This window comes from Suricata suricatta, chromosome 3, assembly GCF_006229205.1.
Source record: "Suricata suricatta isolate VVHF042 chromosome 3, meerkat_22Aug2017_6uvM2_HiC, whole genome shotgun sequence".
Taxonomy (NCBI): domain Eukaryota; kingdom Metazoa; phylum Chordata; class Mammalia; order Carnivora; family Herpestidae; genus Suricata; species Suricata suricatta.
In genome coordinates this window covers 19619630-19632916 of record NC_043702.1, presented here as the reverse complement: position 1 = coordinate 19632916, position 13287 = coordinate 19619630, and the positions used below count along the sequence as shown (strand labels likewise).

Sequence of the window (13287 nt, the reverse complement as noted above, 5' to 3'; positions counted from 1 at the left end):
CTTTTTTCCCAGCTGCCACTTGCCCACAGCAGGCTGGTTGGTTAGTCTCAGTTCCACTAGCAGAATGTTCCACATTCTTGTCTTTCCCAGACCCTCACTCTGGAGCAACTCCAAGTTTGCTCTCTCCACTCAGATTAGTGTTAGTCTGAGCTTTGACAGACACCACTCTCTCCCTGCCCCATCTTCTACAGCTTCTCTATCTTCATGTTGCTCTGACAGCATACAGTTTTCTTGATCCCACTTAGCTCACCAGCTCCCAATCCAACCCTCTTCAGACCTAATCTGTTTTCTCAAACACTAACTTACAGTGACAAGGTGACTGCCTTAGCAACAAGAGCCCTCCCGCCTCCATGAAAAATTGAACGTGTAATTGAGAAGGAAAGTCTGGTTAAGACATTCATAAATGTAACTAATGATTTTTATGATTCAGGTGGATGTGGGGGATACTATGGGCAGACCCAAACCGTGACCTCCAGCTTCAGGAAGCATACAATCAGAGAACTGGGAATAACATTGTGACTGTGAGAAGGGCTATCGAAGACAGTGTGTGTGTGTTGAGAGTGTAAAAGCAGACATGACCTAGCCCATGGTGGAAGAAGAGCTCGCAAGAGGGCTGCTCTAACAGCACCTACTACTCAAAGTTCTTTTCTCTTTTTGTCAAAAGGAGGGCATCCCAGGCTTCCAGACTCTGTTTCACTGCCCCTTTCCACTCCACCATGTGGGCCTTGGCCATCATTTTCTTATGTAAACATAAGAGGCTTTTCTACAGTCCCTTCTAACTGCAACATTCTTCTTTCTTTTCTTCCATCATCAGAGAGACATATGTGGTCACTGCCAGCAGCATCACTTCATCCATCTGTCCATCTATTCAGCGTGATTGTTGAGCAACTATGACACGCCAGACACTGTGCTAGGGGCAAGTCACACAGGGACACATGAAACATCATGCTTCATGCCCTCATGAGAGTGTTCAGGCCTCGAGTGCCAGTCCAGGCTCATAGAGCCCTTCCCTTCTCTCTTTAGCCAAATAGACACATTTAGAATTTAGATGTTGTAAACTCAGCAAAACTGGGAACTCCTGGTATATACCCTGAAGAGCCCAGGACAATAGTCTGTGTCTTTCAGGTACTTAACACACTCCTGGTGAAGCCCTACTTCCTTAGTGTTGATACCTTGCTCACCTTGGTCCTGAAGGGCACAAATGGGACCAGGGACCACTCTTTCAACATAAGTACTGGCATAACATAATGGCCTTTCACTCTATAGACATTTCTGGAACCCTGGATGGTGTCCCGAGTGGATCTAGAAATGTACAAACAAAACACAGTTTTGGGTACAGAGTAGACATCCAATAAACCCTCACAGATTTAGTGGGGAGGACACTGTCCCCACCTGAGTGGCCCTGCAGTGAGCAACATGGATGAGACCCAGCTAATGCTGGTCTGTCTTCAGGGAAATAGACTCCCTGAGGGTCTTGCGACTGTATCCCAACAGCTATATTATTACTGTATTCAGTGAGGACTTCTAGAAGGGCAAACACAGTGAGCTAGAAACTGAGAGGTGATAAAGTCCATTCATTTCTGGCTGGGTTGATTAGGAAAAAATTCTGGGAGCTGTGTTTTAAAATATGGGAGGAATGTCAGCAAGGTGATAGTGAGAAATAAAAGAGGTCTCTTTCCAGAGAGGAGCTTTCCCTTTGTCTCTGGCTTAATTACCTTGCAGTTGAAACCATAAAAAAAAAATCAAGCAGACATGGAAGAGAAGGTGCCTTCTTGTCTCTAGGAGTCTTGGGGTCTCACTCATTTGCCTTCCAGCTGTTTGGTAGAGGTGAGTGCAGTCTGCACTATGGGTGGGTTTTTTTCCTGTTTTTTCTTTCTTTTTTTTTTTTAGTTTATTTCTTTTGAGAGAGAGAGAGAGAGAGAGAGAGAGAGAGAGCGCGAGGGCGCAGTGGTGGGAAAGAGAGGGAGAGAAAGAATCTCAAGCAGTACTCCCTGCTATCAGTGCAGAGCTTGATGTGGGTGGGGCTCAGTCCCACCAACTGTGAGATCATGACCTGAATTGAAACCAAGAGTCAGATGCTCACCTGATTGAGCCACCTAGGTGCCCCCCAAGAGGAACTTCTGAGGGTTTTATGACATTTTGAGAAGCTGACTTTTAGTTGAGGAAAAGGAGGAATGGAAAGCAGGACCTCTTTAAGCACCATAGCTTTAAAAATAAATTTTTTATTAATTAAACTGCAAGCTGAAAGAAATGGGGAAGAGATGTCTCTCTTTTTCCATTTTCGCTCTTTGTCTGCACCTGTTCTCAGCTCACAGGGACACCTCCACCAGCCCTTGCAACACGGGGACCTGGGCATCAGGCCAGCCTTTCTTAGATGAAATCCAGGCTGCCGGATCACCCCGCCCACCACACTTCCCCCAGCCTGGGGCCCACCTCTCTCCTGGGAGACACAAAGGGCTTCTGTGACTCAGGCTAGAGCTCACAACCGTCCTCTTTCTTTCCAGCAATGGGGTGAGGCTGTGGGGTGCATCTGCAGGCTGCAACCCTCCCCTGACTTGTTGTGTTGCAAATAGCATAAATGTTTCCGTTCCTCTGTGCCTGGGGACCACCCCTCAGTCCTACATGTCTACTTGACTCCTATGTAGACCTTATGCAGAAATGTCAGGGGTCCCCGTTTAGCTCCAGCTGAAGTCAAGGGCAGGGGTGGTCTGGAGAGGAATGGATGTTTACAAAGCATTCACTGTATACTGGGATTGGTGCAGGTTGCTTTGCATATGGATCCTCCTGGTGAACAAAGAAGGAGGTATTCTTAACCCAATTTTACTCAGCAATCGACAGACCGAAATGCTGAGAAGTTGCAAAACTAGTTCAAGGTCCTGTAACTGTAGCAAGATTGAGTCTAGAACTGGCTGATGCCAAAGCCTTTGTTTTTTCCCGTTAGGGTTCATTGCTTAAGGTTTGGATCGAATGGCCCTGCTTTACCAGGTCAAGAGACATGAGAAATGTCTGCACCTACTCCACTCTATCTCCCACCTCCAAACACCCTAGTCCACTCCTGCCACGGTGCCCCTTCACCTTGGATTGACGTGGTGGTCTGGTGTCAGGGGTCAGGAGACTAGGGCAATGCAGGTGGCAGAACAGAGTTCTAGTTCAGCTCTGTCACTATCTGGGCCGCTGTAGGTGTGTCTTTTCTAGCCTGGAGGACTCTTTTCCTCCACATGTGAGAGAAAGGTGGTTGAGTACACAGAACCTTGGGCAGATTACTTGACCTTCCTGTTTCTTACCTCTGAAACAGAACTCATGAAATACTACCTAGTCCTCAAGGTTGTGGTGAGGGTGAAGCTAATATGTATAGAGATTTTAAGGGAGATCGTAACTGTATTGCTATTATTATTCTTGGAGGTAAAACTTCCCCAATATCTATTAATTTAAAGCAAAGATATGGGAAGCAATATACTGAGAATTTAAACTCTGTGCCTGTACTTTGAATTTTTCCTCTTCTCTAGTTTTTGCTTTCATGCACGTGTGTGTGTGTGTGTGTGTGTGTGTGTGTGTGTGTGAGAGATAAAAAGTGGGGAAAGGTGAAGGCAGACAGTGGATTTTGTTCATTTCTCTGTAGTGCTTTTTTGGAACAGGTCCTGGCCCACTGGGTTCTGCTCTAAATGAAAAAGGCAGAAAGTATGGAGCAAAAAGCCATTAATTACCAAGGTAAAAATCTGGGTGACCCTAGGCTAGTTCTGTCCAATAAAAATATAATGCCAGTCACATTTGTGATGTTTAGTTTCCTGGTAGCTACATTTTAAAAGGAAATAAAGTAAAATTAATTTTGGTTATTTTATGTAACTGATGATGTCTAAAATGTTTCAATATACAATCCATGTAAAAAATATTAATGAGCCATCTTACATACATTCTTTTTTTCATATTAAGTCTTCGAAAGGCATTGTGTGAGTGACCACGAGCGTCCCTCACACTTCGAACCAGCCACGTTTCAAGTGCTGGGTAGCTCCCTGCACCGTGTGGCCCCCACACTGGACGACGGTGTAGACGGAAACCTAAGGGAGCTGTACTCTGTTAAAACAGCCAGAACACAGCTTGCTGCCTGGATTCCTGAAGTGGAAGGTGGGAAAGCATTCTTCTTAGGAATCAGGCAGAGGAAGGCCGGCCTCCCTTGCACCCCACATTTGCATCCCAGTGTTCTTGACTTTCATACAGATCACAGTCTGCCTCCTGACGCTTCCAAACACCCCATGGCTCCCAGGTATGTTTACATTTGCTGAGGCATGAGTATCTCTCCTCCTCTCCCCCACCCAAGCAGCACTTACATGGCTCTGCGACTCTTCCTTTGCCATCCCAAATGCTGCTAACTCTTCCTACACAGTCAAAATGTTCTATGTGTGTGTGTGTCGGGGGGGGGGGGGGGGAAGGAGTTGAGCATAAAGCTCACTTCCGGTTCTGGCAGTGAGAGTATGGAGGTTCTGAGTAAATTCTTTGAGCTAAGATGGCAGTTTCACAGGAAAAGCTGCCTTTTATAAACGTGTTCACAGGTTAAGAGATTCAAGAGAGTGGCTGTTACGTGTTCAGATACTATATTCCCCACGTGGTGGTCCCCGGGACTTGTGTGCACTGCAGGGAAGGAGTGTTTTGCACTCTGCCGCGGGTTGCACCTGGCTGCCTGTCAGTACATCTTCCCTTCTTCAGTAATTGTCCTTCCATTTTTCTTTCAGGACCAACCCCGCCCCACTGCAACCCAAACTTGACCATCATTTTCTCTCTCCTGGGACCCTGACTTGTTTAGGGGAGTGATGTAAGAATGGAAAACAATTGGAGACCCTGCAATGCGAAGAGAGTGATTTGAGTTTCTTCAGCTTCCCTCCTGGCTCTCATCATGAGGCCCTGTTGTTCTGTTTGACCCTCTGTTCTCTGAAGGGCTCCTCATGCTTTGAGTACATTCCATTTACCCCTCTTTTAGGCTATTTCTGTTGCTCTCCACCATACAATAATAGATGCCCACTTTGAGCAGCAGGGAAGCTGTGGTCATGGCTCAGGCTCTGCAGCCAAGGAGAGCAAATTAGTAGAAAAGGAAAAGAAGATGAATTAAGCAGTCAAACCGGAGGTGGCCTCTAGGGGTGGCCAGGGTGGGAGGGGGTTCACTGTTCCCAGAGATTTTTTCACCCCTTTGCTCACTCTTTTTTTATGCTATCCCTGGGAGGTACAATCCCCATGTGCTGAAGCGAGAGAGCAGAGAAAGCCCTTTATCCAGACTCTACGATGTTTTGTGTTCCTAGGAGAGAAGTCGCCAGCCACTGCTGGGCGATATTTCTTTAATCTTATCCTTCAGAATCTTAGGACTTCTTATTGTTGGAAAGTTTGGAAGGGGCTCTGAGAGAGAGCCCCAGAAAGGGGCCATGATTGCTGCGCAAGTGTGGGCAGAGGTGAGCCGGAACCTAGTCTTTGAACTTCCGGTAGAGAATTCAATGTCTCCTCGCTACTCACAGTGCGGCCCCTGGACCAGGAGCATTAGCACCGCCTGAGAGCTCCTTAGAAAGGCAGCATCTCTGCCCCCACCCCCACTTGACCTGCAAATGCCTAATCTGCATTTTATCTGATTCCAGGTGGTTCTATGCATGTGAAAGTTTCAGAAGCTTTTTATATAACCTGGTGTATTATTGTTCTTCTGTGTTCCTGAAGGAAACAGTAAGGCAATACATCAAGGTCCAGTTTCTAGCCCCTTGAGGAGCCCTCACTTCTTGAAAGCTTCCATTTTGAGTCACTGCTGAAGAGGATCCCTGCAAATTGTAAAATTCAACCTCTTTGTCTTGTCAATAAAAGCCACCTGTGTGTTGGGCCTGAGGACTTTACAGCTAATTAATTACAGGCATACTTTCCTGTTGCAAATGGAAAAACTTAACAGGATCCTAATCAGTGGGTTTATTAATCTGTCCTCAGTCCTTTTGATTGATATCAATGCTCAGATTTTATTTTTTCACAGCATATTAGGTTAAGAGGTGGATTCAGTGCCTTGTCTCCCAAGAAACAATGGCTGTGTGTGTGTCCGGATGTGATCCCTCTGTCCCTCGCCTGTAGATGGCTTGGCTCTTGCTCCTAGGAGTTTACAGTCTAGCTGGAGAGACACGATCATGCCCCACTCCTACCTTTTATGGGGGAGCAAAGGAAGTCACAGTGAGATGTGGGACCTGGCCTAGGCAAAAGGGTCAGGAGATTGCCTGCCCAGAGATGCCTCACTCACGCTTCTGCCTGAGTCAGGCTGAGTTACGGTGATGGTGGAACTGGGCCATAGGTAGGGATGCAATGGTCCCAGCTGCAGGAGGGGAGGTGTACAAAGCTTGGACTAAAGCAGGACTAATCAATAGATCAAGGTCACAAAGTAGGAGGATTGACCTTGATGGAATGCAGACGCTGGCCCCTTTCCCTAGTATAGTGCTGCCTGGAGAGAAGTGTCACCTATACCACTTCCGGACACTGAGCTAAATGGCAAGAATGGCTGCAGGGCTCAGATGTGGGCGAGATCTCTCGGTCGGAATGATGAGAAGTTGGAGAGGGAGAGTGGCTTGGTGGGGGGCAGGCAAGAGAAGAGACTCTCTGGAAAAGTAACCTACTCCCCTGCTCATCAGCCTAGAGAGACCAAAGCTCCTGGAGGTTGGCAATTAACACCCTGCTCTGCTCGGTTCTTTCCCCAGAGTGCACCTGGCCAGTGAGCACCCAGACAGCGGAGGCAGCTGTGGCTCTCCTCTGGTCTTGAAGGACAGGACCTTTGGGTGACCTGGACAGCCGAGCCCTAGGCCACGTCTGACTTGCGCCGACTACCCCCAGGGCACACAGAGTCCCCTCCTGGCTGCCGTTTCTGGGCCTTCACCTCTTCAGCACAGCCCTGAGTGTTTCTCCAGAACTTCCTGTTTGCCTGCGGCCGTGTAGTCCCGCCAGTCCTACCCGGGGTCATCTGGCGCGGCCAGGCCAAGAGGTACGGGTCAGCCATGCTCTCTCCGTGGTTCCTCTGGGTTCTCTCCACCCACACACACACACGGGTCCTCTGGGACCACTCCCATAGCACCCCGAGGCCAGTGAGGCAGAGGCCCTGTATCCAAGTCAGCTCACAAGAAGGTCAAGGTGACCCAGAAGGGCTTATGGCCAAGATCCTTAAATTTTTTTTTTTTAAGTTTTGACTTTCCACAAAGGCCAAATAAGTGATGACTTCAGGACATGACATTCCAGAAAAAAACTGGAGAGAAGAGCAAAGTCCTCCTTGGTTGAGGAGATATGGCAAAGGCACATAGAGGGTGAGATTTTTGAGTATTGGATGGTCGAAAGACCCCTGGGCTGGGGACCTACGGGGGCCTGCTTGGTGGGTGCTGGCTTATAGGCAATGTGAACAGAGAGACAGAATGAAGGTTCCTGGAGGGCAGGGACTAAATCAACACTCGTGTTGGAAAATCTCCAGCATGTGGGCCTGGAAAATGTTCTTGCAGCAAAACACAGTTTTCCTGGCGACTGCTATTCCTTCCACAACCTGCCCAAGAGGGCAGAGACTGAAGTCACCAGGCAAGGGGGCTGGCTGCCCTGACGGCCTGAGGCTCTTCACCGATGAGTTAGATCGTTTCAATGTTGAATTATTAAAATATAACATTGTATTGGAACATTCTGTCTGGAGACAATCCTGTCTTGCAAAAATGATGTGTCAACATGTTGAAGCTGAGGGTTCCGGAGCTTTGAATCATTCCATTTGGGGCCTCTCTACCAGTCACTTCTGAAGGGACTTTGGTCTGTGACAGCAAATAAGAGAAGACAAACAGGACACTAAGGAAGGAAGTTTCTGGAAAAGTCATATTAGCTACCTGACTCTTGACGCAGAGAGAGGCTGGCCCTTGTGTTCTATATCACCTGGGATCCCTTCCCTGCTGGCTTCTGGTAGAGTTTTGGCCAATGGAAGCATCAGGAGGAGATTGGAGAGAAGTGTCGGAGTTTTCCCACCCTGTTCCTGCTCTGTCACATAGCTGCAGCCTTTCTCAAAGGTCTTTCCCAAGGGGTCCACCTGCTATCCCATGTTCCTTCCCCAGACATGCAGCCTGAGGGGCTCCTGGGACGTGGTTTTGTTCTTTTGCTCCTTCAGAGCTGCCATTGCTAGGCTCTAGGAGTCCTGCCTTTGTGTAAAGGCTCTTCTTTGAGTCCTCCACAGGGTCTTCAGGATCCTGCCAGATACAGGACTACCTCTTCCTGGACTGAACATGTTTCTTGAGGGAAGAAAATTACACTCTGTCGGCATTATTTCTGCCCTCGTTTCTTTCTGACACTCAACTTCTCCCTGTGGGAGAGGATCTTTCAGAGGCAGAGCAGCGGATGGGTGCAAAGGGGTGGGCTGTGCAGGGAGGCATTTGAAGGCTTCTGGCTCACAATTACAGCAGCGAGTGGAGGGCTGTGAGCTGGGCACTGGGCAGGGGCAAAGTGGGGGAAAGGTGATGCTGAATTCAGGGTCTGCCTGAGCTCCTCGCTCCCAGAGCAGCTTGGCTGGGCAGGTGGGGGTAGAACAGACTCCCTGCTGGATGAGGCTTTGTTCAACTTCTTCCTGAGCACATCATGAGTATTGGTCTCTAATAAACATCTGGCACCATCTTACTCTGTGTCCTCAGAATGCAATAAATTCTTCTATTTATATCCAGAGTGGTAAAAGCTGACATGTTGCAAGGATCTTTGGGGCTTTCTTTACAGGAAGGCAGAGGAACTCCCTGGGGGGCACAAGGGAATGCGAGCCAGTCCTTTCTGATTAGGGATGGCAGAGCGTTGTGCAGACCCAGAGGGTTTGGACAAAACAGGGGCAAACAAAAGGAGCTAAAACCATAGAAGAGAATACATTTATATTTTCTCTCTACAGAAGTGGAAACTGGAGGAGGAGTTAGAGGTGTCTGTGTGCCTGATGGAGCAGTGTGCATTAGGAGATAGAAAAAAATCTTTATTCCGTGGTCTAGACTTTTTGTCTCGACATCTTTTGTCTAAGATGTCTTTATTTTTTTATCATTTTTTTATAGATGTAACAAATGGTGGTCTTCTAAATCTGTGTCCACAACTCCAAAACCCACACAGTTTTTGCCAACATTAGGTACTATTACACAGAACAGAAAAGAAAAACCCAGTAGGATGTCAGAATATTGTACAAGAAAAATAGTCATTATCAAGAGAAAAACAGTTGATTTATTTTGTAAACACACCATGCCAGATATTAATCTGGTTCAAAATGCTGATAAATCTACCACACCATGCCAGATATTAATCTGGTTCAAAATGCTGATAAATCTACAAAATGTAAACAGTGCTTGTAAACATTTTGGTCATTCTAACCACCTTCGTACCTACTCAGTGGTATGAAGAATTCCTCTGAAGAATTCCAAGAGGGACACTTCATGCCCAGCCTCCCAGCCTCATACTCTTCTCATTCCTTCCATCCTTTCCTGATGGGTTGGTTGAATTTCAGTTCTACCCTGTGTCACCTTGGTATTGTGTTCCAACAAGTGAAAAATGTCAAGGAAATATCTTCTGAGTGGGATGGGTGGGTACTGAGAAGAGGCGTCGCATCCATGGCCAAAGCTCTAAGGACATTTCCAAGGACATTTCCAGCCAGGCAGAACCAGACACACCTGACTAGGTCCGTTTATGACATCAGAATCACACCAGCTGGGTTGCCCAGGCAGCAGCCCTTGCGACATTGGGGGTATTGTCTGAACACCATAGGCTCTGTGGAGAATTCTGTATCTATTCTTGGGGCCAGTCTTTTTTAGTTTAGCCCATGGGTTGGGGTCTGGACTGCAGCATTGCTTCCATTTCTTCTGGGTCTCCTTTTATCTCCAGTACCTTTCCATACTGAGGAGGGAGATAGTCTCCATGTGCTGCTAGCTCCTTCCCAAGACCTGAATACTGTGATGGTCCCCAGCCAGTGATGAGGCACATGGGGGGGTGGTGGGGAGACCCATGTGGGGAGAGAGTCAAGGACAAACTACTCTGATATTTGCCAAGTTATGTTTAATGGTTTCATACCTGCCAGTTCTTTCCAAGTCTGCCGAAGCCCATTTTCCAGCCAAAAGCAAAAGGAAACATTTCTGGTTTTCAAAGTTTTATTGAGATGTGGAGGAGAAACAGCCAACATATACATTCCTCATTTCATCACGATTGGCATTTTACGCACAGATAGGCTCTTCTCTGGCTGTCTGCTCGTTGCTGCCTGGTGTTGTGTGAAGTCCACCAGGATGGAGCCCGTGGGTGGCATCACAAGTGGTAGCGGTAACTGCGATAGGCTGTAGGGGAAGAACATGTTTACAACAGGGACCCCAGTTAGCACCCCCACCTTTCATCCTCTTCCTGCCTCAGTTCCTGGAACTGGGCTGGAAATGAAATTCTCAATCTGGGTCCCCAGTTAGCACCCCCACCTTTCATCCTCTTCCTGCCTCAGTTCCTGGAACTGGGCTGGAAATGGAATTCTCAATCTGGGTCCTAGAAAAGCAAACTCCAAGACAGGGAGAGGGTTCCTGGGACAAGTCCCCTATGTTTGATTGCTCTCTTGCTCCTCCCTTACTCACCATCATCTCCCCGTTTTCTACTCTTGAGGCTGCTCTTCCGGTATTTTCTTTTGCTGCCACCTCTCTTGACTCCCTTGTGAGGAGCTCGGTTCCTGCCCCTCCTCATGCCATGACTCTTTAATTTGCGGCTGGTCGACATTGTAATTTCTGCCAAAATGAGGGGCTTTGCAGGGCTCAGAGGCCGGAGGTCTGGGTATTTAAAGCCTTAGCCATTGTGACCCTGAAGGGGTGTGGCTTAACAGGTGGGTGGGGCTCTCCTGTGATGTGCCTGGCCTTTGTTACACCTCGGTCATGTGTGAAAAATAAGGTGGTCCCTCTAATGCAGCTCTAGACTGTCCTCAATATTGAGGCCTTTTTTATATGAAATAAGGTTTCCCAGACAGGGTGTATTAAGCAACTTAATTTCAGCTCTGTGCCAGGCATCTGGGGAGTACAAGAGACCATTAAAATTAGGTATCTCCTGGGGGTGATGGGGTGGCCCAGTCTGTTAAGCTCCTACTCTTGATTTTGGCTCAGGTCATGATCTGATCATTTGTGAGACTGAGCCCCATGTTGGGCTCTGCTACTTGGGATTCTCTCTCCCTTTCTCCCTCCCTCAAAACAAAAAAATAAAAACATTCCTGCCTGTAGGAATTTAATGGCTGTTGTGTGTATGTACATGCATGTGTGTTTAAGTCTCTCACAGCATTGCAACATCACAAATGTATTTCTGTAAGGTTGTGACTCTAGGAAACCCAATTCAGTATGAGCAAAATATAAATACTTCCTGTTCATCTAACTATGACATTATGGGCTGAGTAATTTTGTAGGACCGTCCTGGGCATTGTAGGATGTTTGGCAGCATCCCTGGCCACTACCCAAAGATGCCAGTAGCTGTGACAACCAAAAATCTTTCCAAACATTGCCTTGGGGGGAGGGGAGCAATCACCCTCTGTTGAGAACCATTGACTTAGCCATTAAAAAAATCTAGTCATCAAATATTTGTTGATCAGACAGTATGTAAGATAGTTATGGATAAAACCAGACCGACTGTTTTCATGGCAGCATCAACTTTATCAGGGAGAAAGACATCAGAAATATGCACAAACCAGTGAATAATTATTTCCTAACATGGTGCAGGGTAATTACATCTGACATGGCGGAGGATGAGGTTGCAGAGAGAGGCAGAGACCAGACAGGGCTCAAGTGCATTGGGAAGCCATGGGAAAATGTTTAAGAGGTAATGTGAGATTAGAGGCTGCTGGGTAGAGGGTGGGTTGATGGGAAAGCAGAGTGAATAGAGTGGCTAGTGCCAATAGTAATGGTTCAGGAGAGAGAAGTATTTCATGCTGAGCTCTGGGCCAGAAAGGGTGTTGATTAGGATGCAGAGATGTGGACAGGAGATACAGACTTGGTGATGGCTGGATTGGCTTTGGTTGGTGAGAGCAGAAGGTGTGGAAGGTGTGGCTTTCGTTTCTGTGTAATCCAGTACTTCTGGATGCTGGTGCCACTCCCTGGGGTACAGGCCAGGCATGGGGGCAGTGATCATCATGCATTTTGGTCTAAAATATTTTTGGGTTTGAGGTGCCTTTGAGATTTCTAAATAGAGATACTGCCTGATTGCTGGGTACCCAGGTGTGGAGCTCTGAGTGGAGGTGTGACCTGGGGATGTCCACTGTCCTCAGCTTCCCCAGTAACAGATTCAACATCCAACCTGTTCTTCTTTGTCCTTCATACCTTACATCAGTCCTTTGGAAAAACATTCCAATAGAACCTGATCATTATTTCCTCTCTTTGTCCTTCCTTCTCTTTCCCCTGCCCTCACCTCATATAAGAACCAAACACCTTGCCTGCAGCAAATTCTTAGCAAAAGTTGGTTGAGCAGAAAAGAGAACTAGTTTAAGTTCCACTCTCTGTATTTCTGATATCTATAGAGACAAAATGACAAGTCATGTTTTGAAACCCAGAGTCCTCGAAAAGCCGTTGTAACTGACACTCTCCATTATCCTGTTTCAGGGCAGGTTCTGTTGGAGACTGTGATTTGTTCAAAGAGGGAGGAGCTTCAGGAAACAGGACCCAGCCTTGCCTTTTTCTATCTTGGGACTTTACTATATACCTTAGCCTAGTTCCTTTTACAAGTAAGCTCCATGAAAGCAGTTTAAAAATTGTGTTTGTTGCTATCTGCTTCCAAGGCCTTGAACTATCCTGCCACAGTGCAGGAGCCTGATAAGCATTTGTGGAGTATTTGTTGAATAAATAAAAAGTCCTTCTATTTTTCTAACTATCTGATTCCTCCCCATTTTGTCCCACCTCTCCAGGGAAGGCTTCCCTGACTTTTCAAATTCTCACTGTTCTTTGTAATTTGTCTGAAGCCCATGGTCCTTTAATACTGTTCTCAAAGTCAACCAAACTTAAGTGTGTGACACCCTGTTCTGTTGCTCACATTGCTTTGTGGTGTATGTGAGTCTGATCTCAAGAGGAGGCAGTGTGTCTAGGTTCTGGTCCTGACTATGTCATACATACCACTTGTCTGGACTTCAGCTCCTTTATTTTTGTAAAGAAGCTGGTTGGTTGAGGTGATCCCTGATGCTATCTGACTTTTATAGTAGGCTCCTTGTGGTATTTCTACTGCATTTCTCATGGGCACTGACACAGTCCACAGTAGGTGGTCAATAAACATTTATTAATTTTTGCTACTTGGGGATTATGAAAACAGTAAGACACA

At 47.0% G+C, this 13287-nt stretch overlaps 1 protein-coding gene and 1 long non-coding RNA gene across 2 annotated transcripts; one reads left to right on the top strand and one right to left on the bottom strand.

Moving 5' to 3' along the window:
- Window positions 1-1635: 1635 nt before the first annotated feature.
- LOC115287448 lies at window positions 1636-5842 on the top strand. The gene is made up of 5 exons (XR_003906482.1): window positions 1636-1827; window positions 3620-3708; window positions 3931-4261; window positions 4728-5116; window positions 5616-5842. It is a non-coding gene; the product is annotated as an uncharacterized LOC115287448 (long non-coding RNA).
- Window positions 5843-10103: 4261 nt separating this feature from the next.
- On the bottom strand, window positions 10104-10775 carry TNP1 (transition protein 1). Its single transcript, XM_029933871.1, has 2 exons — window positions 10584-10775; window positions 10104-10301 (listed from the first exon to the last, which is right to left on the bottom strand). Exons 1-2 carry the CDS (start codon window positions 10720-10722, stop codon window positions 10273-10275), a joined length of 168 nt encoding a protein of 55 aa, XP_029789731.1. The 5' UTR covers window positions 10723-10775; the 3' UTR covers window positions 10104-10272.
- Between the last annotated feature and the right edge of the window lie 2512 nt (window positions 10776-13287).